The following is a 25,765-nucleotide window of genomic DNA, read 5'->3' as shown; positions in this document are numbered from 1 at the left end:
CGTGCGACCTGTATCGGATCTTTTCACGACAGTCTGAACGACACAGATCCGATTTTTTTCAAATGCGACCCAGGCCACTTGGACATGCGGTCCTAAATCCGATACGTATCTGATGTTTTGCCATGCGACTTCAGTCTGAACGGCCAGGTCGCATTTATCCAACCTACAGGTCACAATATGGGGCCGAAGACGTGTCTTTCCGTAAGAGTGTTAATAAAGACCTACATAAAGGTAGTTCTTGCCATTCGAAAATTATTAATGAACTCCGTATCCTTAAAGCTTCTCACATCACTGTCCCACCCGTCCTGGCTGCGTCTCTCTGGACGGACATTGCTGCCACTGCCCCACAAAACCCCATGGCCCAAAACTTGGCTCTCTTCCTTCTCAACCTTCTTCTTAAAATCAGGTTGTAAATGTGCTGCTCCGGTCGGACAACAGGGTTTCTGCCAGACCTTTTCAGTCCGGGGCCCCGCCCCGCTAAACTCTGCAACCCAGGACAACGGAGAGGAAAAAAAATATCCACATGTGCTCTCTCTCTCTCTCTCTCACTCTCTCTCTCTCTCTCACTCACACACACACACACACACACACAGAAGGAGTGGCTGATTAGAAGCGCAGCGCTCAAATAATTGCTCAGTGTTCAATTGTAAAAAAATCAGTTCTTAAATAAATATTTGACACTTGAATAGCTGCATGACGTCGTTCTGTCCTCTTCTGCACATGCGGGACACTTTTGGGTGGTATTTAAGTCCAGAGGGGAGATCACATACAAGTCACAGTTTATTATAAATGTGAACGAACTCGCAAAAAAATCGGAATTGAGCTTTAAGCCCTGCAGTCTGAACGTAGCCTCAGATTTTGTCAAAAAGTCTTCCAGTTCAGCTCAAAACCAGAGATCTCCTGCTGAAGCTCATCCTCCTCCTCACCCTCCTGGCCCCCCTGGTCCCCCTGGTCCTCCTGGTCCCCCTGGTCCCCCTGGTCCTCCTGGTCCTCCTGGTCCCCCTGGTCCTCCTGGTCCCCCTGGTCCCCCTGGTCCCCCTGGTCCTCCTGGCCCCCCTGGTCCCCCTGGTCCTCCTGGCCCCCCAGGTCCCCCTGGTCCCCCTGGTCCTCCTGGTCCTGGTCTCGGTCTCCATGGTACTGCAGTGTGTTCTTGACTGGTTTTGACAGCTGGTCAGACTGTTGATCAGGTGGTGACTGATACAGTGAAATGAAGCTAACATGAGGAGAGAACCACCATGAGACTGAGAATCACTCGATCACTTTAGATCAACTGGATCTCTTCACTTGGAGCTAAATCCAGCCTCACTGTGCTCCATCATTGGCAGAGGTGTTCTGAGACACTGAGACATGGACGAAGACATTTCCAATGTGATGCACTGTGTCCATGCTGCTCTGAGAATGTAGTTTCTGTTTCAGGAAATGAGCCAAACCAACGGAGAGAAAAGTCCGTCAGATGTTTCAGAACCTTTCCCTGGTGCACATGCAGAAATGGCAGCACTTCCATCCTGGTCCGATAACCATCTTCACTGAGTCCCGGTGAACGGGGACTTGAGCTTATGGACTCATAGTTCCAAACCAGCTCCGTCATGCTGTCAGACAAACGGCCCTGAGTCGAGTTTCAATCCACCGAAAAACAAACTCTGGGATGTGGAAACAGCTCATTCCCTCTGATCAGTGTGAGGATGAAGCAGGGCCGCTCTGCTCCTCCTCCTCGCTAACTGCTCACTCTGTGTGTGTGTGTGTGTGTGTGTGTGTGTGTGTGTGTGTGTGTGTGTGTGTGTGTGTGTGTGTGTGTGTGTGTGTGTGTGTGTGTGTGTGTGTGTGTGTGTTTTGTCCCTGTAGGCGATGCTTGCAGCAGCCAGAGCCCTCAGGCCTAACTTCTATGTGATGGCTGAGCTGCAGGCTGGCAGTCAGCTTACTGACTCTGTCTTTGTGAACCGCCTGGGGATCACCAGCGTGGTGCGAGGTACCGACTCCGACCCGCCGCCGTCTCCTCGCCGGGTTGTTGGCGTGCCTGACGTGGACGTGTGTGTCGGTGATGCCGGTCTGAAGCATGCCGCCTCGCCGCTCTGCTGTGTGCAACACGCCTGAAGCTGCAGCGAACACTCAGTCTGGCTGTGGTGCAGTGTGAAGAGCTGTCGGCTGCCTCATGCATTCAGCACTGAGCACATCCAGCCAGCTACCCTGCAGCTGGAGTCCAGGCCTCGTTTACACACCCGGTTTCAGGAGAAAACACAGCAAGTCAGAAAGATTCACCTTCACACAGAAACACTGAGAACAGTGTAGTTCTCATGTTGTTCCACTGGATGGTGCTGTTGGTTTCTGTAATGAAACACTGCAGAGAACAATAAGCTCTATGTTCTCAGTGGAGAACTCAGATGTTCTCATGAACACAACACCAAGTTGGACTGTCATTACGCTGACTGTCCACAAGTCCAGGAGAACCTGGGAGCAGGACCAGCACTGGGACCAGGAACGGGACCAGGAGAATATGGCCTGGGACCAGGAACGGGACCAGGAGCAGAGGTTCTGGTCTCTCCGTTGACAGAGTGTGTCCAGACATTTCAGTTTCCAGTGACTCTGAGCTTGATGTCAGCCAAACAGTGAAAGCTTGATGTTTTACTTGAAATCATGGCGGTGTAAACGGGCCCTGAAGGTACTCAGCTCTGGTCCAGTCAGCCCAGTCGGTGATGACAGCATGAAATCACACATTCACAGTATCTGACCTCTGGGCGAAGAGAAGCTGTGTGGATGTTGGGCTGAAGGCAGAGATCATGAAGACAGTCTGTGAACGTGGATGAAGGTGTCTGTGGTCTCGGGGACGCTGCAGCCTCGTGTGTCTTCGTCTTCATGAACGTTCCTGAGGGTTTCTGGTCCTGGACCTCTTCTGCAGGTGTGGCTGACCGGCACAGTGAGGAGGACTGGCTCTCCTGCTTCGGTAAAGAGCCAATCGGTGCCTTTGTCCAGCCCAGCCTTCGACCTCTGACCCCGGCTGCCGCTCACAGCATGTTCAAGGACATCATCCCGGACTATTCCAGACCCATGAAGGTAGGAGTGTTTCAGGTAACAGGATGACTCCGGAGCCATGTGCCGGGCTGTCGTCACCCTGCTCTCCATCCAGACACTCAGACTCGTGATTCCCTTTTTAAACTTGGCAGCCGACCGCCGGTGGCTCGGTCTAGTTCGCAGTCAAATGTCAAACCAACATCAGATGTTTAGAATGTTCTGCAGAGGATCAAAGTCTTTTTAGCCTGAAGCTCAGTGCAGCTGGGTTTGTTCTCCAGTGGCCCGGACGAAACCTCTGAACATAAAATGATGATTCATCCCCTTTGTTTGAATGCAGAGGGTGAAATAAGGCAGCATTCCTACATAACATTAAAAATAGAAATAAGTTCTTTGTAAACAGAAATCCCAGTAGGCCTTGTTCAGACCTCCTCCACTGTCAGCGCCGCTCATGAGGCTCTCGCCATGCTGCTGGCAGGAAGCAGCTTCCTCTGCTGCAGCGCTCGGCTCGGGTCTCGGTTCCCCTCTGTGAAAGCTGTGAACCTTCAGACGGGAACGGACCCGGGACAGACTGCTCAGGACTCTGAACAGGGTGGCTCTACCGTGCTCACGTGGTTGGAATGGTGCTGAGCTAGAAATAGCTGATTGACTCAAACCCACTGCCAAAGAAAACATGTAATGAACAATGAGTGCACATGTCCAGCATCAAGGCTGGCTGCTCATGGAGGGTTTGGCATGCCGTGTTTGTTTCAGGACTGTTCCGTGTACAACATCATGGTGGACTCCACCCTGGGTTCTATGGCGTGCTGCGCTACAGGCAGCACCAGAGGATACGACGAGCTGCTGCTCCACCAGGTGAGACCAGCTCTTCACCTGAGTTTACACCTGAACTGATGTGAGGAGACATCCCGATCTGTCCTCTGGAGATCTGTTATGCAGAGGACTGGAAAGAACAAATTGCGTGATGCACTGATTGGTCAGGGTTTTCTGGAACAGAAGGGTCTCTCCATCTCTGGATAAATTTGCATAGGTAGGTACGATCATGGTATGTTCACACTTTTCTCCCCAACAGACTGAGAAGAAAAACAATGATTACAAGGTAGAAGCATCTCTCTTTAGTGCGGACGCTGATTTACATGCTAGACACACTATAGCGAAATGTCCGTTCATCCATTATCAACCGCTTATTGGGACCGCTTGTCCAGACTTCCTGTCCCCAGACTCTTCCTCCAGCTCCTCCCGGAGGATCCTGAGGCATTCCCAGGCCAGTCCCAGCATGTCCTGGGTCTTCCTCAGGAATCCTGCGGGTGGGACATGTCCAAAACTCCTCCCCAGGGCGGCGTCCAGGAGGCATCCTGAACAGATGCTCAGCCTCCTCAGCTGCTCCTCTGGATGTGGAGGAGTAGCAGCTCTACTAATGAGCTCCTCCCTGGTGATGTAGCCCCCCCCCCGCTGAATGCCGGGTTCACACAGGATGCGGTCCGGCTGCGGAACGGACACCGCAGCTAATCTGTAGTCATTAAAATCAATGCTGAGGCTCACACCAGCTGCGGTCCGGCAGCGGTCAGGCTGCGGAGCCCTTGGGAAGCTCGGGTCTCGGGTAACTTTCCGCAAGGATCCTATTTCTCGGCATGCCACAGCCCTACCGCGTCAATCCAGACAGAAGCAAGTCGGGTGCTGAAAGGAAATGCGATACGTGTTCCAAAATAAGTGATTTCAAAATAAAGACTGAGTTGTGTATTTGCCTTAATATTCTATTTTTTTTACTTCTGGTAGAATACAGAACAAACAACGTGATGTAGTCATACGCTTTAGAAGAATGAACGGTTTTGTACTTCATCACTGCGGGAAAGTCAAACGACACCAAAATGCCACAAAACAGCTCTATGACCAGAGCGGCTCGGTGTTGCCAGGTTGGGCGGGTTTCTGCCAAATCAACTTCTTTATTGAACACGTCGGACGAGTTGATGAAATGGTTTTGTGTTTATTACGAGTTTTTTATAATACAAATACAGTTTTTTTCGGTTTTAACATGCTTTTTCAAGTGAGATGGCAGTTTGGGCTGCTTTCTATTGCATTAAACGGGTTTCATATTGTTTGCGAGGGAGAGCGACAGATCTGGCAACCTCCTCCAGCGGACTGCAGAGGGACTGGAGGTAGTGTCAATCACAGTGCTGCGGTGATTCCGGACCGCAGCTGGAACGCATCCAGTGTGAATCCGGCATAAGTGAGTGCGCAGCCACCCTACGGAGGAAGCTCATTTCAGCCACTTGTATCCGGGATCTTGTCCTTTGTAGTCTTGAACCGAAGTTCATGACCATAGGTGAGGGTGGGGACTTAACCGGTTAATTAGGAGCTTCGCTTTTCAGCTCAGCTCCTTCTTCATCACGACGGACCGATACAATGACTGATCACTACAGCCGCTGCACCGATCCGCCTGTGAATCTCACCTCCATCCGTCCCCCACTGTGAACAAGACCCCATGATACTTGAACTCCTCCACTTGAGCCAGAGTCTCTCCACCAACCTGGAGAGGACAGACCACCTTCTTGTGGTCCAGGACCATGGCCTCGGATTTGGAGGTGCTGATTCTCATCCCCATTATTTCACTCTCCGCTAACCGCCCCAGTGCATGCTGGTCCAGGCTCCATGGAGCCATCAGGACAATATCATCTGAAAAAGGCAGAGATGGAATCCTGTGGTCCCCAAACCTCATGTCCCTGGTCCCTGAACCAGACCCCCTCTGGCCCCTGGTCCATGAAGCGTACCCCCTCAAGCCCCTGGTCCCTGAACTGGACCCCTCTGGCCCCTGAACCAACCCCCTTAGGCCCCTGGCTACATCTAGAAATTCTGTCCATGAAAATGATGAACAGAACCGCCCTACTGGAGTCCAACATACACCGGCAACAGGTCTGACTTACTGCCAGCAATGTAGACCAGGCTCCTGTTTTGGTCATACAGAGAACAGACGGCCCTTAACAAGGGGCCCAGACTCTGTGCTCTCGAAGCACCCCTCACAACGCCTTTTCCAAATCCACAAAACACATTTGGACTGGTTTGGCAAACTCCCACGAGCCCTCGAGCACCATATGGAGGGTGTAGAGCTGATCCAGGGTTCCACAACCAGGATGAAAACTGCATTGTTCCTCCTGGATCTGATGTTGGGCTATCGGTTCAAGCCTCCTCTCGAGAACCCTTTCCAGAAAACTTTCCTGGGGAGGCTATGGAGTGTGATCCCCCTGTAGTTGGAGCACACCATGCGGTCACCCTTTTTCAAAAGGTGACCCACCACCCCAGTGTACCAGAGCAGAGGTACTGTCCCCAATGCAATGTCCCTCATGCGATGTTCAGAGATACTTCAGCCAAAGACGTTTCCTGCACATCCTGAGACTTGAGGTACTGAGGTCCAACCAGTGATTTGAGCCTGTAGATGGATGAGTCCACCTCTGCTTCCTCCAGTGAAATGTCTTTCAAGAAATTCAATCAGGCCAAAAATTTCCCAGCATTGTTGGTGTTTGCTCAGAGTTTATACTTGAATACATCTGTGACAGTGGAAAACACTGAATGACAGGCTTCCTGTTAACCTCTGATTCCATGCTTCCCTCATCGACCCTCAGATCCTTCAGCTGTGTCCTTCTTCTGTCTGTGTTCCAGGACTCTGGGAGGAGAGAAGCTCTTCACTACGCCTGCTGGAGCAGTGATGCCCCCAAAGAGAACCACACCCACCTGGGAACAGGGATCCTGGCTGCAAGGCTGGCTCTGAACACCCTGCACCAGCAGCTCTCTGCTGAGGGCTTCACTCAGGTCTCTGGTTCAGACCTCCTGCACCACAATGACTCTCTTGGAAATGCATTGTTTTCATATTTAAAGTTTTCGTTTCCATGGCAAAACTAAAAATTATCTGTGTCTACAAAGATTCTAGAACCACTGAAAGAAATTTTGTTTCCTTGTTGGTGGACTGGTTGGTGCTGTTGTTTTTTTGTTTTTTTTTAGTAATGAAACCACAGAGTTTTTAACAATGGAGAACACGGAGAACAATACCCTTGGTGCCGAGGCCTTACTCTTGGTGCTGAGACCTTACCTTCGGTGCTTAGGCCTTACCCTTGGTGCTGAGGACTTACCCTTGGTGCCATGGCCTTACCCTTGGTGCCACGGCCTTACCCTTGATGTCGAGGCCTTACCCTCGGTGCCGAGGCCTTACCCTTGGTGCTGAGGCCTTACCTTCGGTGCTTAGGCCTTACCCTTGGTGCTGAGGCCTTACCCTTGGTGCCACGGCCTTACCCTTGATGTCGAGGCCTTACCTTCGGTGCCGAGGCCTTACCCTCGGTGCTGAGGGTACCGAGGCCTTACCCTCAGTGCTGAGGGCTTACCCTTGGTGCTGAGGCCTTACTCTTGGTGCCACGGCCTTACCCTTGGTGCCATGGCCTTACCCTTGATGTCGAGGCCTTACCCTCAGTGCTGAGGGCTTACCCTCGGTGCTGAGGCCTTACCCTCGGTGCTGAGGCCTTACCCTCGGTGCTGAGGCCTTACTCTTGGTGCCACGGCCTTACCCTTGGTGCCAAGGCCTTACCCTTGGTGCCACGGCCTTACCCTTGGTGCCAAGGCCTTACCCTTGGTGTCGAGGCCTTACCTGTGGTGCCGAAGCCTTACCCTCGGTGCTGAGGGCTTACCCTCGGTGCTGAGGCCTTACCCTCAGTGGTTCTCTTGGTATTTTCTGTCCAATGTGTCATCTTTGTGGATGTGCAGGTGGATGTGAGGCAGCTGGGTGGAGACGTGATCGTAGTGACCAGACACTGTCCCAGTTCCCACCAGTCTGTGGTTGCTGTGGTTCGGAGGGCTGACAGGAGTCCAGAGTTGCAGCACTGCATTGATGTTCCACCTATCTCCATCCCAGGTGATGGTCCAACAAACAGATCCTGGTCCTAGACCATCAGAAATCTGCTTTACTGACCTCCTCTGTACCTCCTGGTCACAGGCCGAATCCAAGAGGTGCTGTTAGAAGCTGTGACCGTCGACCACAACGTTGGCACAGAGAACGGATTCAGTAACTGGAAGATAGAGATTAGAGAGCACATCCAGGTAACGTGGTGGTCTCAGTGATCCTCCTCAAAATGATCACATGTGAGGTTTAAAACAATCTTTACTAATCCAGATTACATGGTAGAGTATTTTGTGATCTCTTACAGCTGCAGGACAGCAGAGTGGAGATAAGAACGATAAACCACCAGAGTTCTAATCAAGAGATTAACTTTGAGAAGTTACCTCCAGGTTATGTGATCATCTTCAGGTGAATATCAAGATGACTGAACAGGACTCTGAGCTTTGCTGTCCTGTTTCATCTGACCTGTTTTTGGGCCTGTTCTTTCCAGGGTGGCTCTGGATTCAAAGATCCAACAGTGTGTGAAGGCTCTGAGACACCAGCTGGTTCAGTTCAGTCCTCAGTACCAGACTGAGAGTCTGCCTGAACAGAACCCCCCGTCTGTGCTGTCCCAGTCTCTGAGGACGTGAGTGTACCTTTAAATTCATTATGTTCAGGTAGCACACACACACACACGCACACGCACAACGCACGACTTTGAGGCTCGTTTGAAAGAAACCAGGTCAGTAGCTTTCACGGCAGCATCAATGTTTGGAGTCAGTTTTGGTCAGCTTGGACTGAAGCGAATAAGAGCATAATGCTAATCCTCCTCCTAGGGAGCCAGTCTCTGCAGAACACACTCTGGACAGCATATCCACTGTTTATCATTGTTGTTATAGCTTTTGTTGGCTCCACACTGAATAGCCGATGATTCTTCAGTCAGGCCACGCCGTTCCTCTCGCTCTTTATCTGATCTAAAGCTGATGAATGCTGGAGGATGTTTCAGTTCAGTTCGATTCTTCACCATAACAGCACAGTCAGGAAGGATGTTGCAGTGAGGACACTGAGTCTGGACCGGATCCATATTTGTCCCTCCTCAGGATCTTGTCCAGGCTGAGTCTGATTGACATGAACATGCTGCTGTACCGCTGCGATGCTGAGGAGAGGGAGGACGGACGAGGATGCTACAGCGTCCCCTGCTGGTCCCCCCTCATCTACGCAGGCCTGCAAGGTAAAAACAGCACCGCGTCATCCACCAGGGACCAGGAGGACCCTGTGATGGACTGCAGTCCTGTCCAGGTGGACCCTGTGATGGACTGCAGACCTGTCCAGGTGGACCCTGTGATGGACTGCAGACCTGTCCAGGTGGACCCTGTCCAGGTGGACCCTGTCCAGGTGGACCCTGTGATGGACTGCAGACCGGTCCAGGTGGACCCTATCCAGGAGGACCCTGTGATGGACTGCAGACCTGTCCTGGAGGACCCTGTCCAGGTGGACCCTGTGATGGACTGCAGACCTGTCCAGGTGGACCCTGTCCAGGTGGACCCTGTGATGAACTGCAGACCTGTCCAGGAGGACCCTGTCCAGGTGGACCCTGTGATGAACTGCAGATCTGTCCAGGTGGACCCTGTCCAGGTGGACCCTGTGATGGACTGCAGACCTGTCCAGGAGGACCCTGTCCAGGTGGACCCTGTGATGGACTGCAGACCTGTCCAGGAGGACCCTGTCCAGGTGGACCCTGTGATGGACTGCAGACCTGTCCAGTAGGACCCTGTCCTTGCCCAGGAGTTTGAAGTGACTTGACTTGACCCTACAGGATGATGAGTCGGAGTTAAAGGAAGGAGAATTGGATTAAGAGAAATGTCTTATAGCCCAGTAAAAGGAAAATTCAGTCTTGTTTAACAAAAATTTCTGACATAAATACTAAAAATACTTAAGAAACACTTCCATTTTCAATCATTGATAACTTACTGTAATCTGAAAAAGAAGAAATGACACAGCAGTTTATTAGAGTTGTAATTGATGGAGTAACGCTGTGAGATTTGTTTTACATAAAGATCCTCAAAGGTTTCATCGCTGAGACGGATCTTTCTGGTCAGAATCTCTTTTCTAGAAATCTAAAGATCAGAACATGCAGCTGTGGGCAGATATCTGAAATCCAGATGATCAGCATCCTCTGTAGGCCTGGTGCACGCAGGTAGACTGGGACTTCATGGAGGCCAGGTTCACTTCAATCTGACCTGTTCCATATAGGAACAGGGTCTGGGGCATTTCCTGTTCTGGGTACAGGACTCAGGTGGCTTTGACTTTTGGGGAGGTAGATCATGATGTTTGAAGAGAGAAGACTTTTAATCAGGACGTGCTCTTCATCAGTCCAGCAGTTTGCCACTCTGCTCCACTTCCACCTGATCATGGACTCTGGGTCATCTCCGCCCTCAGCTGGTCTCCACTGGAGGTTTACCAGGTAGACTCTCTGGGTCCAGGCCTATAGACGGGTCCAGGACCTGCTGCAAAGACTCTACATCTGCTTTGGTGTGGGAGGAGCCTGGGGTCAAAGCAGACCATGTGGAGGACTTCATAGAGAAGGCTGATCTTCCTCAGTCTCTGTACTGGGTCCAGGACCACCTGTGGACTGAGATCAGATGTGATTAGACCGGATCCAGGATGCTCCAGCAGTCATTCATCCTGTTTTCTCCTCTTTTTCAGGGCTGATGTCTGTGATGGCAGAGATTCGTCCTCACAATGATCTTCATCATCCGTTCTGTTTGAACCTGAGGCGAGGAGACTGGATTCTGGACTACACCGTCAGCAGGCTGCTGGCCAAGGGGGGCCCTGTGGCGGAGGTGGGCGGACGCCACAGTCACAACAAGTCAGGCAAATCCATCATGTGTAGACCTAAACACATCAAATAAAGACTCAAGAGTTTGTCCAAATCAAATAAAGACTGATCACGGCCTGAACACAACTCGACAAAATCAAGACTCACCAGGTCCCTGGACTAGGAAACACGACTACCATCGTTTCTTGTTTTATTCAACTATTTTGCTTTAATTTATGTCAAAATTTAAATGGATTAAGTTTCTATTTTTGTTGCTGTTTTGAATAAGAAGGACATTTTCTTTTGGATGTTATGGTGTATCAAATGTGGTCTGAATGACGAGAGTAATTCATGATTTGTATTTGAGTTCCACTGTTTTAAATGTCCAGATCTTCTGAAGCTCAGCTCCCCTGTGAGAACCTCTTCTGTCTGATTGGTCTGGAGGTGGAGCTTGGGGCTATGGAGATCAAATAAACATTACATGAGGGAATTCATGGATACCAGTTTATCATGTCTGGGACGATTTAAGTCAAACACATTAAAGTACACATAAAGTACATTTATTGTCTCTGTGGGTTCCTCTGGCAGCTCACGTTTTAAATATCAGAGACCCGGTCCTGTCCAGCCCGGACCCTGCAGAGGTGATGGTTTCAGTCTGGAGGTCTGGCTGGACTCACTGTGCTGGACCTGTCTTCCCCTCCAGGTGGGTCTCTGGTTCGAGGCCATGTTTGGTTACCTGAAGCGTCTTCCTCGTGACCTGGTGCCGTCGTACTTTGACGCCATTGTCCAGGGAGCCTACACCACTGCTCTCAACGCCGTGTTCTCCAGAATGTCCAGGTGGGCTCCTCTTTATTCACTCCCTCCATGACCTGCTGGAGTTACACTCACATCACCTGTGGCTGGTTATTCCTTTGTTCTGCAGTCCACTGATTAACACTCCAACAGAACACCAAGATCTGACAACAACATGTTTAAAACATGAGTTAAAACAGCAACAGAACTGAAATCAGACTGAGCTCAGTGAGGATCCATGGCTGGCTTCATGTGCTGAGGTGTGGGAATCAGCACCGATGACGTCTGTCCTCTTCTGTCCTCTCCTGTCCTCTGCTGTCCCGCCCCACAGCTTTGTGCAGACTGGCTCCAGCCTGGTCAAACAGCTGGCTCTGGGCTCGGTGCAGATGTGTGGACCAGGTCACAGCTGGACTCAGCTCAACCTGTCCCCTGGCCTGAAGGTGGAGCTGCAGAGCTGCGTGTCCCTGGCAGCAGGTGGGTGTTCTGTGTCCTCCCTCCAGATGGCGCTGCTCAAAGCAATGAATGTTCCCCTTTGCACTTGCGCAGTTTGAGTGTGTCTTCCAGCAATGTCACTTGTGACCCCTGGTGACCTCTGGGTGACCCCTGGGTGACCTAGGAGCAGCAACACGTTGTGGTTTCCAACCCCAGGTCCGGCTCCTTTCCTCACGTACAGCTTGAAGCTTGAAGATGACGGAGCGAGTCTAAGCAGCATCCTAAAGCTCCGTCTGCTGGAAGCTTTGCGACCGTGTTGGTCGGAGCGGCGCCTTCGCCTGCTGACGGCTGCGACGGAAGCTCCCATTTTCAACTCCACCTGAGGCGGCTTGACGCCGCTGTGGCGCCTCCTTCGGGTCAGAGATTCATTCCTAACCTCCGAGCAGACCGTAAGGTTGATGAAGCCATTTTTATTCATGTTGAGTGACGAGGGACAGCGGCCTCGCTCTCCCCCGGGCTTGTTGACACGCCGCTGCCGGCTGTTAGCGACGCCGGTGTTAGCTTTGATGTGTGGAGGCACCTCTTGTTCATCCCTCGCCAGCTTGAGAATAGAAGTAAGGATTTTGGACTGGTTGATAATGTGGCAGTGTACTTCCACTGTTGTGAAGTCGCGTTTGGGTTTTACCCAGCTATCGGCCCTCACCGTGACCCTGAGCTGCAGGGGGGGGGTGTTAGCTTGCTTCCACTAGCGACAGCCATTGTGACATCGGCCCCCTTCCCTCACTTTAGCACATTGTTGTTGTTTTTTCACCTCCAGCCCCGACGGTGGCGCCACTCCAGAGGCTGGTGGAGGAGGGAGCTGCTGAGCAGCCGGTCCCTCTGCTGGAAGTAGCCTTCGCTGGGCTGCTAGCCGCTGCGCCGGCAGCGGACGCCCCTTCCCTCAGCTGATCAGCCACCTGGTCCTGAGGCGTCCTCAGCCTGTTTGTCCTGGCAGCTCGGTAGCCGAACGCCAGCCGCTCAGCCTTCGGATCATGAGCCAGATCTACCGCTGTCTGGAGGCCGTGCGCTTCCTTCCCTGCTTGTTGACGTTCTACCCGCAGATATTAGCGACGTGGTTTGTGTTAGCTTATCCACTGCAGTTTAGGCGCCAATGGTTGTTTGGATTTAGCTTTGGCCATTGTTTATGAAGGCCTTGCTGACCCCCCTTCTTCCAGTTTATTGATGCCGAGCCTGTCTGGTGAGTGACGCTGTCAGTATCAGCCTGTGGCCCGGGACCGGCTTATTGGCGCCAGCCGCCATTTGGGGCACGATGACTGTTGGTCTGTAGCCTCCGTGGGTGGGGGCCGTACTACGCCTTCTCCCCGGCCTCTTGGCACTGATCCTTTCTATTGCAGTTTTTTACAATTGCTTAAACACGATTTTGAAAACAGGGCTCGGAATTTCAAAACACTACACACAATTAGCACAACCACACACACAATAAGGAAAACACTTCACATCCTGTGCAAAATGAAACACTATTGTAAAAACTATATACACAATTATAAAAACCACACTATGTTACCATATGAAACACACACATTTCATAAGGCTTAGATCTGTTTGAAGCAGTTCCACACTGCTGTGTTTAACTTAAAACACTGTTGGCAGTTCTCCCTCTGGACCTCTCAGTGAATAGATTACTGTCAGTGAAGTACACCAGAGAAAGTGCAAATGAACAACACAGTAAATTCAAACACATCACGAGATCAATGCTGCAGACTTTTGAAAATATGATTTCATTTTTTTCATATAATCACATTTAGTCAACATAGACAATCACAAGAAAGCATATCCCCACACTGTAAACCCACTAAATAGATAAATGAATATACATACAATACAAATAGAATAAAAATAAAGAAAACCAAAAGAAATCTGAGTAAAATAAATGAAATACTAAACATCTCTTGGCCTAGCTGGATCTGGCCAGAGAATTTCATCTACATCACAGGAAATACCTTCGTTGGCAGGACAATGAGGGAAGAACCGTCCTGAATAACGGATCCTTCCTCGCAGCTGCAGTGTCAGTTTGGTCACAAGCCTCTTCCCTGGCCTGGATGAGGCGTCCGAGTCTGGGGCCGGAGATCAGAAACTCTCCACCGCCAAGCCCAGAAAGACTCCTGGATGGGGTTTAGAAATGGGGAGTATGGAAGAAGGTCCAGGACTGTAACAGTGGGTGGTGCTGAAACCAGTTCTGGACCAGAGCAGAGTGGAGGAAGGACACTTTGTCCCAGAGGACCATGTGGAGGATCTGGAGCATCTGGTTATTTCCTGGGAGGAGGCTGTGCAGTCTGTCCAAACATCTGATCATGTGATCTGTGTTGTAAGGGTCATGTTGGCCTGCCGGTGGAGGACCCCCTTCAGGGAAACGACTGCGCAAAGAGTGATGTTACCCCTACGTTGACCTGGCACATTAATTCCAGCCCTGTGGCCAATGATGTTTCTCCCCTGCTGCATTTTCATAGAGCTCAAACCTGGTTGTTGTGTCTACAATAAAGCAGTCCTGTGTTTCACACCTGATGTGGGGGTTTAACCGAGCGGCTCATGGCTGTGGTCATTTGTCCATCAGTGCTGTGGAACAGCAAGGAAGAGACGTCTGGATAAACGTCTGTGTCTAACGTATACAAGTGTGTTTAGTGTTCTGCAAATGACTGTGTGTGTTGTTCTGCAAAAAGTGAGTCTGCCCTTGTGTTTATAGTGGTGAAAATCTGGTCCCGTGTTTTGCTCCTTGAGTGTCAGGTATTGACAGGTATGTGATTCTTTTGTTTTTAGTGTTTATGCAATCATAAAAACTAAGTCTCTCAGTTTGTCCCAGCTCAGCTGGTGCTCGGTGGAAGTGGTGGTCGTGCCCCTCCCCCGCTCCCGACAGGTGGCACCTCTAGCGAGGGAGGCAGGAGGAAGAGGGAGCCGCCGCGCTGCCGTTCCCTCTCCTGAACGTAGCTCCAGCTCGACCCTGTTGGCCCTGAGGCTGTGTCGGCGGCGTGCCCCCCTTCCCTCAGCCTTCGCGCCCACCTCGTCTTGTGACCTGCCTGGCGTTCCCGCCGAGAGAACACAGGGACCGACACCAACTGAACACCTCAGACAAGGCATGGAGACGAGACGGTCCAGCAGAACCCGGAGAGCCCCTCACAGCCCAGAGACCCAGGGCGCCGCCAGGACTCCATCAGGGAGGGGGGCGGTCTGAAACCAGAGACACGGGACAAAACTGCCACCATGACAGGAAGGACTGCATCCATCTGTTCTGGAGTGTGAATGAGTGAATGAGTGAATGAGTGAATGAATGAATGAATGGAGAGCAGGGCTGTTGAAGTGGAATAAATGAACCATTTACCTGCTAATGATATGAGAAGCTACGCTGTGAGTCACCTCCAACAGCCTCTGCGTCTGAGCTGCCTCACCTCCCCACTGGTGACCTTCCTGATGAAGCTGCTGGCTGGGTTGCTGGTTAAATTACTGGATAAGTTGTGGTTAAGTTGCTGATTAAGTTCGTGATTAGTTAGCTGATTAAGTTGCTGGTTGAGTTGCTGGTTAAGTTGCTGGTTAAGTTGCTGGGTTAGGGTTTAGGGTTAGGGTTAGTTTTTGGTATTTGATATAAGTTATTGGTAAAGTTGCAGATTCAGTTGCTGGTGACGTTCCTGTTTAAGTTGTTGGTCGAGTTGCTGATTGAGTTGCTGGTTAAGTTACTAGCTAGGTTCCTGATGAAGCTACTGGCTAGGTTGCTGGTTAAGTTGCTAGATAAGTTGTTGGTAACGTTGCAGATTCAGTTGCTGGTTAAGTTACTGATCAAGTTGCTGCGTAGTTCCTGGTGTTAAAGAAGAATCTCCAAACCAGACGTTGCTTGTCCTCTCTTGTCGACCCGTTGCTCATGAGGTTCTATCGGGGAGCCCCTGCTGCCCGATCATGAAGCTAGAACCAGATCCCCCTTTAGTGTAGACCTTCATTCCAGCGTGTCTCTCATCCTGTAACGTCTCCGAGGTGAAACGACGTCTGCCTTCATTCATCCGCTCACAGCTCGCAGCCTGTTGATGCTTCAGAAACATGTTGAACTGTCCTGAGGTGTTCTGCTGTCTTCATCCAGCCGCTGGGGACTGTCCTCTTCATGTCCCTCCGTCCTGCTGTGGGTTTCAGGGCTGCCTCACTTCAGCGTGGGGGTGTTTGGCTGCTGGAGCCGGGACACATTCATGTCCTTCAGAGGACTGCTGCTGCTGACGGGCCGACACGCCGAAGCCCGGTGGGTTCACTGCGTCCCAGCATGCTTCACATTCAGGACCGGGAGGTCTCCAGGGTTCTGTCCTTCACACACGGCACAGTGGACACTCAGGGAACAGCACTGTGACAGCACCGCTATGGTGGAGACACATGAAGGAAAGCCAGATGGTGTCTGTGAATCAGAGCTGATCCAGACGTCACAGAACTTCAATTCAGTCCAAATTATTATTTAGAAATACAACACAGTCATTTTGTCTTTTTAGTTATTTAAATTCCAACAATTATTTTGTGTGAGATGAACATATTTTACATGAAGAAAAACACTGAACTGTACTGAATCATGTTTCTCCTCACTCTGCAACATATCGGTCCAATCCAGTAAATGTTCAGAATCACAATCAATCAATCAATCAATCAATCAATCAATCAAGCAAGCAAGCAAGCAAGCAAGCACAATTTATTTATAAAGCACATTTCATATTAGAAGAAAACTACACAAAGTGCTTTACAGCATTACAAACAACACAGGATTTAATAAATCAAAATACAGTCACATCTTCACCACAGTCACACACACACACACACACACACACACACACACACACACAGACACACACACGCACACACACACCACACACACACACACACACACACACACACACACACACACAGACACACACACGCACACACACACACACACACACCACACACACACACACACACACACACACACACACACACACACACACACACACAAATGTACACACATACAATACACACACTCCCACTTTCGTCATTTATATTTTGGAGACATGGTTCATCACAATTTTACCCTCAGAGCTGCTTCAGCAAACTGGAGGGTTTAAATGTTGAACTGTGTAGATTCACGACACAGGAGACTTCCTGTAGAACCAGAACCAGAGGAGCCTTCCTGCAGAACCAGAACCAGAGGAGACTTCCTGTAGAACCAGACCCAGAGGAGACTTCCTGTAGAACCAGACCCAGAGGAAACTTCCTGTAGAACCAGACCCAGAGGAGACTTCCTGTAGAACCAGACCCAGAGGAGACTTCCTGTAGAACCAGAACCAGAGGAGACTTCCTGCAGAACCAGACCCAGAGGAGACTTCCTGCAGAACCAGACCCAGAGGAGACTTCCTGTAGAACCAGACCCAGAGGAGACTTCCTGCAGAACCAGACCCAGAGGAGCCTTCCTGTAGAACCAGACCCAGAGGAGACTTCCTGTAGAACCAGACCCAGAGGAGACTTCCTGCAGAACCAGACCCAGAGGAGACTTCCTGTAGAACCAGACCCAGAGGAGACTTCCTGCAGAACCAGACCCAGAGGAGACTTCCTGTAGAACCAGACCCAGAGGAGACTTCCTGTAGAACCAGACCTAGAGGAGACTTCCTGTAGGACCAGACCCAGAGGAGACTTCCTGCAGAACCAGACCCAGAGGAGACTTCCTGCAGAACCAGAATCAAACCGTGGTTCAAACCCTTGGTGATGAAGTGTGACGCCGTGTTGAGGTGACTCTCTCTGTCTCCTTCAGGAACCTCCTCCTGTTGATGGCCAGCAGTCTGCGTTACGGTTTGATTCCCAACCTGCTGAGCCGGGCCGGAGCGGCCCGCTACAACAGCAGAGACGCGGTGTGGTGGTGGCTGCAGTGCGTCCAGGAGTTCTGCACCCTGGTCCCTCAGGGCCTGTCCATCCTCCGTTGTCCCGTCTCCAGAGTGTTCCCCACTGACCAATCAGAGCCGCAGCCTGCCGGAGCCTGGGTACGCCTGCTCCTAACCCCTGGATGAACCGTGATGCTCTGACAGTCAGAGAAACATGCATGCCCAGGGAAATGGCACTTCTCAAAGTGTAGTTCAGTCCTTCTCTGGGGGCCGCCAGAGAGCGCAGCCACAGGAGGAATCAGAACGTCAGGAGATGATAAACTATTCTGCTCTGTTCTAACCTCAGCAGGACAGTTTTCTCTTTGCTTTGCAAAACATGAGATGCTGACATCAGTATTTTACTACATAAATACTGACATGTGTATGAAACACTGTTCTCACCCTTCCTGAGCCGTATTTACCTGGAGGGTTCTGCAGGATCTACCAGAGTCCTGGGAGCTGGAGGGTTCTGCAGGATCTACCAGAGTCCTGGGAGCTGGAGGGTTCTGCAGGATCTACCAGAGTCCTGGGAGCTGGAGGGTTCTGCAGGATCTACCAGAGTCCTGGGAGCTGGAGGGTTCTGCAGGATCTACCAGAGTCCTGGGAGCTGGAGGGTTCTGCAGGATCTACCAGAGTCCTGGGAGCTGGAGGGTTCTGCAGGGTCTACCAGAGTCCTGGGAGCTGGAGGGTTCTGCAGGATCTACCAGAGTCCTGGGAGCTGGAGGGTTCTGCAGGATCTACCAGAGGCCTGGAGCTGGAGGGTTCTGCAGGATCTACCAGAGGCCTGGAGCTGGAGGGTTCTGCAGGGTCTACCAGAGTCCTGGGAGCTGGAGGGTTCTGCAGGATCTACCAGAGTCCTGGGAGCTGGAGGGTTCTGCAGGATCTACCAGAGGCCTGGAGCTGGAGGGTTCTGCAGGATCTACCAGAGTCCTGGGAGCTGGAGGGTTCTGCAGGATCTACCAGAGGCCTGGAGCTGGAGGGTTCTGCAGGATCTTAGCTGTTCTAACAATGTGTGTGTGAAACTGAGTAAGAAACAACTACTTGAGATCAGGTTCATAGAGGGTTCAGACCAGGTTCAGACTGGTTGCAGACTGGGTTAAGATTGGGTTCAGACCGGGCTCAGACCAGGTTCAGTCCGAGCTGATCCCAGGTTCAGACTGGGTTCTCTTTAGGTCATCTTGGTGTTTGTGGTTCTGGATCAGGGGTGGACAGTTTTTTGAAGTTGCAGACTGGTTTGAGGTAGTTCAGACTGGGTTTAGACCTCCTCCCAGTGGACCTATGGATCTTTAACATTTGTCAAACCAGGACAAACTTGAGTGGACAGCCGTGGAAAGAGTGGACCAGCTCCAGTTCTTCATTCTATCTGCTCAGTCGTGGTCCAGTGGTGGTAAAGTGTTTGTTGAATGATTCTGTCTCATCCATGATCAGCTTCTGTCAGAGATAACTGGTGTGATTTCTGGATCAGCACTGAAACATATTAAATCACGTTTCTGTAATTCAGCATTCGCTACATGGACCCTGCCTTGCTCAGTGCAGGTTTTACATGAAGTGTAGATCAAGACACTCTGCAGGAAGTCCAGCCTGTTGGAGGACAGGAGGTTGGACGGGCTTCAGTATGCAGTGGAGAGTAAACTGGAACAGAAACGTGAACAGAGCGCTGAGGCTGCGGTGTGGTGTTTCCTCAGGAGCAGCCTCTCTACGACGTGATCCAGGAGGTCATGCAGAGACACATGCAGGGCATCTGCTTCAGAGAGGACAACGCAGGACCGCGGCTGGACCCCAGCATGGTGGACGAAGGTGGTCACACTGCAGGCACACACAAAGCATGTCTCTGAAGACTTCAGGACGGTGAGACGTCCCCTGAATGAAGGACGAAGCACAGGTTCTAATGTCTGAAGCCTCGTTCCTACGGCTCAGTACAGCATGGCACTACACCACCCTGTCAAAGGAGGGGTCCCACACCACGTATTGAACCCCGGTCTCTCAGTTCACTCACCAGCCAGGCAAAGCCCGCCCTTAGACCAGTTTCAGACCTGGTAGGAGCTTCCTCTGCCACAGATCAGTCCGTCCAATGTCAGATTCACTGCATGAGACTGAGATGGACTCAGTCATGGTCTTCCTCATGTCTCTGCTGCTACACCGGAGCTCGTCACTCATCCTCAGTCTACCGGCTTCCTGTCCCCTTCAGAGCTGTTTTCAGGATTTTATTTCTTGTATTGAAGGCGTTCAGTGCTCTGACACCTGATTCTCCAGGGACTCCTCTGTCCCCTCTCAGGTTCTACCACTGAGTTCAGCCAATCAGACGTTTCTTAAAAATACAGATCCAGACTCAGAAAAAGAGCCGACTGTTCTCTTTCTGTTTCTGCTCCTAGTCTGGATCCTCGGAGCTGTTCTAAGGAGAACCGGTCAGTCTCTGGGCTCCAGGTGTCTCCTGAAGACTGACCTGTTGGCAGAGATTTCCTGTAGTTCGCTCGCTGATCATGTCTTGGATTTCTTTTGGAATTGTAGGGCTCTTTACTCATCTCTGGTTGTTTGTAAATGTGCGAAATGAATCGAGTTGACTTGTTGTGAACCAGTCCATCCGATCTGAAGACCAGCCGTCAGCAGCCCTGCCTCTGCTTCACTGCTTTACAGGATTTAATGTGGAGGCTGGAGTGGACCTCACCACCGGCTTCGTCTACGGAGGAAACCGCTTCAACTGTGGAACATGGATGGATAAGATGGGGGAAAGTGACAGAGCTCACAACAAAGGAGTTCCTGCTACTCCCAGGTATGACCTCTGACCTCTGCAAACAGCTGACATTATGGCCCGTTAACGCAACAATGGATTCCAGTGAAACCACTAAACTTCCGTTACCTTCAGGCTCTCCATCTAACCTTCCAGCACTGACACCACGGCCTGATATCAGCCAGCACCACTCCGCTTCCAGAGTCTTCTTTCTTTCAGCCTTGTTCTGCCGTGGCTGGGTCAGACATGGGGAGTGGGAGTGAGGAGCTGAGGAGTGAGACAGTGGACACACACCCCGAGATCCAGGGTATTACCCCCCCAAAACCCTCCCTCCCTCCCCCCTCCCCCCTGTCCCCAGCCGACCTATTGAGTGTCAGGTTTCTTACCTGGAAACCGTATATTTGACACTGGATTGTTTGAAACATGAGCAGGTTGCTGTGGTCACTCCAGAAACACCGAGCACTGCTTTCAGTTTGATTGATATAGCATCAAACACACAGTCGCCAGATACTCGACAGAAAACACCAAGAGTCCTGACTGAGCAGGCAGAGGAGGCTTCCTGCAGACCCAGACCCAGACCCAGAGGAGGCTTCCTGCAGACCCAGACCCAGAGGAGGCTTCCTGCAGACCCAGACCCAGAGGAGGCTTCCTGCAGACCCAGACCCAGAGGAGGCTTCCTGCAGACCCAGACCCAGAGGAGGCTTCCTGCAGACCCAGACCCAGAGGAGGCTTCCTGCAGACCCAGACCCAGACCCAGAGGTGGCTTCCTGCAGACCCAGACCCAGAGGTGGCTTCCTGCAGACCCAGACCCAGAGGAGGCTTCCTGCAGACCCAGACCCAGAGGAGGCTTCCTGCAGACCCAGACCCAGAGGAGGCTTCCTGCAGACCCAGACCCAGACCCAGAGGTGGCTTCCTGCAGACCCAGACCCAGAGGAGGCTTCCTGCAGACCCAGACCCAGAGGAGGCTTCCTGCAGACCCAGACCCAGAGGAGGCTTCCTGCAGACCCAGACCCAGACCCAGAGGAGGCTTCCTGCAGACCCAGACCCAGAGGAGGCTTCCTGCAGACCCAGACCCAGAGGAGGCTTCCTGCAGACCCAGACTCAGAGGAGGCTTCCTGCAGACCCAGACCCAGAGGTGGCTTCCTGCAGACCCAGACCCAGAGGAGGCTTCCTGCAGACCCAGACCCAGAGGAGGCTTCCTGCAGACCCAGACCCAGAGGAGGCTTCCTGCAGACCCAGACCCAGAGGAGGCTTCCTGCAGACCCAGACCCAGAGGAGGCTTCCTGCAGACCCAGACCCAGAGGAGGCTTCCTGCAGACCCAGACCCAGAGGAGGCTCCTGCAGACCCAGACCCAGAGGGGATGGTCCTCTGTCCTGCTGGGGCGTCAGATGACAGAATCAGTTTCAGGGACCAACCAGGTGTTTGTGTCTCAAGCAGTCGTCCAACTTGTCTGACGGCTTCCTTCAACAAAGGAAAGTCTGAGTTTCCAATTTCTCTTCTCCATCAACAGATCAGTGTTTGAGACCTTATGACAGTGTGTAGACGGCAGTGTGTAGACAGAAGTGTGTGTGTGTGTGTGTGTGTGTGTGTGTGTGTGTGTGTGTGTGTAGACAGAAGTGTCTGTACACACTCCGTATCGACAATTAGCTTAGAGCTTAAAATGAGCAGTTCTGAAAGACCAATTAATTGCTTGAAATCCACTTCGTACATTCGGAGTATTACCGTCATATTCAGCTTTTAAAATGCAACAAAGCTGGAACAAAGTTATTTTTCAGTTGCATAAAACCAGAAACACTGAGTTCAGATCACACACACCCTCATTTTACCCACAACACACTGGGCTAACAGCAAGTTCTGAAGGAGCTGGGAACGGGCACAATGCATCCATACCTCATGTCAGACCTGGGCTCATACCTGGTCTCAGACCTGGGCTCATACCTGGTCTCAGACCTGGTGTCAGACCTGGTGCCAGACCTGGTCTCAGACCTGGGCTCAGATCTGGTGTCAGATCTGGTGTCAGATCTGGCGCCAGACCTGGTCTCAGATCTGGTGTCAGATCTGGTGTCAGACCTGGGCTCAGACCTGGTCTCAGACCTGGGCTCAGACCTGGTCTCAGATCTGGTGTCAGATCTGGTGCCAGACCTGGTCTCAGATCTGGTGTCAGATCTGGTGCCAGACCTGGTTTCAGACCTCATGCCAGACCTCAGACCTGGTCATAAAGACCCAGCAGAGGACTGTGGTCTTGGAGGTCCTCAGTCTGCAGCTGTCCATGGTGTCTCCTTGGCTCTGTATCTTCCGGTCTCTGTGAAGCTCCATGGAAACGGTTTGTGGTGAACCAGAGCAGCCCTGCAGTGTGATGGTTCCTCCACTGTGTGTCACTGTTTGACAGATAGAGCCCCTGCTGGGCGTTCACTCAGACATCTGACAGGTCTGGCTTGTCTTCCTGGACGTGTCTTCCTGCAGGGACGGATCTGCGGTGGAGATCGTGGGTCTGAGTAAGTCTGCCGTTCGCTGGATTGCCGAGCTCCACGGCGGCGGACTCTTCCCGTACCGGGCGGTCAGCGTGAGCAGAGGAGGTACGCTTCACATCTACACAACACTCCACGGCAGAGTGTGTTCCAGGGGAAGAACCACTCTCAGGGTTGTCCATGTTCCATCCACAATGGACATTTCTGCTGATGCTGGGGCAGATTTGAGGTGTTGGACCTCGGTCAGGTTTTGGTCTTGGCTGTTTGTAGCAGTGTGTTAAACATGAAGAAGAGCGACATCTGCTGGTGAAAGGACAGACACGCACCCTCTCTGGTGAAAAGACAGGGACAGACACGCACCCTCTCTGGTGAAAGGACAGGGACAGACACGCACCGTCTCTGGTGAAAAGACAGGGACAGACACGCACCGTCTCTACGCACCGTCTCTGGTGAAAGGACAGGGACAGACACGCACCGTCTCTGGTGAAAGGACAGGGACAGACACGCACCGTCTCTGGTGAAAGGACAGGGACAGACACGCACCGTCTCTGGTGAAAGGACAGGGACAGACACGCACCGTCTCTGGTGAAAAGACAGGGACAGACACGCACCGTCTGACCAGCTGTTCTAGGTTCTGAGGCGGAGGCTGTTTTCTGTGGGGAACGTGTTGGAGGTGTGGCCCAGACGGCAGTGACTGTCAGGGAAAAGAAAAGCCTTGGCGGTGTTTTTGGGATTGCGTTTACAGAACAACCACTGAAAACACAACTGTTTTAAAACAGCTCACAAGGTGGAACCTTTTCAGAGCTCTTGGGATCTGTTGTAGAGACAACTTGGTCCTGCTCTTAGTCCTGGTCCCTGTCCAGTATTGTTCTCTGTGTTCTCCACTGTTATTGTTCTCCGTGGTTTCATTACTGAAACAAACAAAACACTGAGAAGTGATCAGTGTTCTGCTGTTGCCGTGGAAATGGGAATTGTTTTCAGGATGTTGCTGTGTAACTGTGAAACTTCTCTGAAGTGAAACTGGAAAATGAGGCGTCCTCAGCTGAACTGAGGAGCAGACGAGTCCAGAACTCAGAGTTCTCCACAGCTGGTCCTTCACTCAGGAGGACAAACTGTCTTCACCCGTCCTCCTTCATTCTGTTCCAGCTGCACTGAGTCTGGCTGTGTGTGATGTTCTCCGTGTTGGTGGTTCCATCATGAGGGTTATTAAACCGCAGATATATCAGACTAGAGCAGGGTTCTCACAGCTCCAGAATGTTGGTCCAGGGTCTGGTTTGGATCAGTGCAGTGAAACAGTGCCAGTGCTGGTTTCAGTGGACGTTCTCCAGATTCTTCCGGGCTGAAAACAGAAGCTGTGCTGAATGACGGTTTTTCATGTGGGATGATTTCAGGAAAGACGTTCTCCGTGTCCTATGAGGACTGGGATCAGAAGATCCAGGAACACTTTGAAAAACACTTCTACATTTCCAACAGTCCAAAGGAGTGTGAGGACAAACATCCAGAGCTGGTCCACAAAAGAGGCATCTACAAGGACAGCTTCGGGGCCTCCAGCCCCTGGTGTGACTACCAGCTGAGACCCAACTTCACTGTGGCCATGGTGGTGGTAAGAACCTTTAAGGCATCGTCAGCTGCAGCTGTAATCTGGTTCGTCCTGTGCAGGTGGACATTAGAACAGAGTGAAGCCTTTTAGAAGCAGCATTAATGTCTCTTGATGGACATTTTGAAACCAGTCTGTTTCCTGTCTGACCATCACCCCCCCCCCCCCCCCCCCCCCACCCCCACCCCCCACCCCCCACCCCACCCCAGGCTCCAGAGCTCTTCCCGGTGCAGAAGGCCTGGCAGGCTCTGTCTGTGGCTGAAGAGAAGCTTCTGGGTTCTCTGGGGATGAAGACGCTGGATCCTGAGTGAGTCCCAGCAGTGTGACCGGTCAGGAGACCCCAGAAGGTCCAGGACTGAGACATTCCTCAGTGAATTCTGTTGAAGACCACATTCCCACCCTGTCCATTCATAGTTAAACTGATGTTACAGAAACATAAACACCTGTTATGTGTCCCTCTGCTGGTGATGGTAGGAGCTCCCACAGCGTCTGTCCTGCTGACACATCAATCCACAGCAAACAGTCGTAACAACACTGTGCTGCTCTCCATGTGCTCCTCAGTGATCTGGTGTACCGTGGAGTCTACAACAACAACCTGGACAACGAGGACTTCAGCCAGGCGAAAGGCTTCAACTACCACCAGGGCCCAGTAAGTGAGGAGGAGCTGGTCCAGACCGGCCTCCTGCCGCCGGCGCTCAGCTCTCCGTCTCTTTCAGGAATGGCTCTGGCCTCTGGGATACTTCCTTCGAGCGAAGCTCTACTTTGCGAAGAAACTGGGGAAAGACAGATATGACTGCAGTGTAAACCTGGTGAAGAAGATTCTGTCTCATCACACCCTCCATCTGCAGAGGTAAGACCACCGTCCCCCCTGGACGTGTGGAGAGGTGGACTGACTGCACGTCTTCATCAGGTCTCCATGGAAAGGTCTTCCCGAGCTGACCAATGAGGGCGGCCGGGCCTGTCCCTTCAGCTGTGAGAGCCACGCCCCCGCCATGGCGTCCCTGCTGGAACTTCTGTACGAGCTGTAAACTCCTCATTAAAGAGTGATGTGATGAACGCCAGTGTCGACTCTCATTGGTTCACCTGTGGTGTTAGCACGCCATCACGCCGTCACGGCCTCGCCTCACCTCGCCTCGCCTCACATCGCCTTCCATCGCATCGC

General features: G+C 51.8%; 1 protein-coding gene across 1 annotated transcript in view; it reads left to right on the top strand.

Moving 5' to 3' along the window:
- The window catches only part of LOC115394405 (glycogen debranching enzyme-like), a 34,749-nt gene extending 9,099 nt beyond the window's left edge, over positions 1–25,650 (top strand). The window contains exons 12-33 of the mRNA XM_030099714.1: positions 1,843–1,966; positions 2,894–3,048; positions 3,757–3,858; positions 6,658–6,807; positions 7,750–7,897; positions 7,979–8,082; positions 8,190–8,290; positions 8,373–8,507; positions 8,962–9,092; positions 10,568–10,704; positions 11,383–11,516; positions 11,803–11,945; positions 16,074–16,176; positions 17,704–17,929; positions 19,495–19,606; positions 20,444–20,579; positions 23,002–23,114; positions 24,398–24,609; positions 24,813–24,910; positions 25,165–25,252; positions 25,320–25,453; positions 25,514–25,650. Of these exons, the coding sequence (XP_029955574.1) occupies positions 1,843–1,966; positions 2,894–3,048; positions 3,757–3,858; positions 6,658–6,807; positions 7,750–7,897; positions 7,979–8,082; positions 8,190–8,290; positions 8,373–8,507; positions 8,962–9,092; positions 10,568–10,704; positions 11,383–11,516; positions 11,803–11,945; positions 16,074–16,176; positions 17,704–17,929; positions 19,495–19,606; positions 20,444–20,579; positions 23,002–23,114; positions 24,398–24,609; positions 24,813–24,910; positions 25,165–25,252; positions 25,320–25,453; positions 25,514–25,631 (2,904 nt within the window). The 3' untranslated portion in view covers positions 25,632–25,650. The remainder of the gene's footprint in view (positions 1–1,842; positions 1,967–2,893; positions 3,049–3,756; positions 3,859–6,657; positions 6,808–7,749; positions 7,898–7,978; positions 8,083–8,189; positions 8,291–8,372; positions 8,508–8,961; positions 9,093–10,567; positions 10,705–11,382; positions 11,517–11,802; positions 11,946–16,073; positions 16,177–17,703; positions 17,930–19,494; positions 19,607–20,443; positions 20,580–23,001; positions 23,115–24,397; positions 24,610–24,812; positions 24,911–25,164; positions 25,253–25,319; positions 25,454–25,513) is intronic.
- The last annotated feature ends 115 nt before the right edge of the window (positions 25,651–25,765 follow it).

Source organism: Salarias fasciatus, chromosome 9 (genome assembly GCF_902148845.1).
Source record: "Salarias fasciatus chromosome 9, fSalaFa1.1, whole genome shotgun sequence".
NCBI lineage: Eukaryota > Metazoa > Chordata > Actinopteri > Blenniiformes > Blenniidae > Salarias > Salarias fasciatus.
The sequence above is the reverse complement of the archived record's forward strand: the minus strand, read 5'-3'. Positions and strand labels throughout refer to the sequence as shown.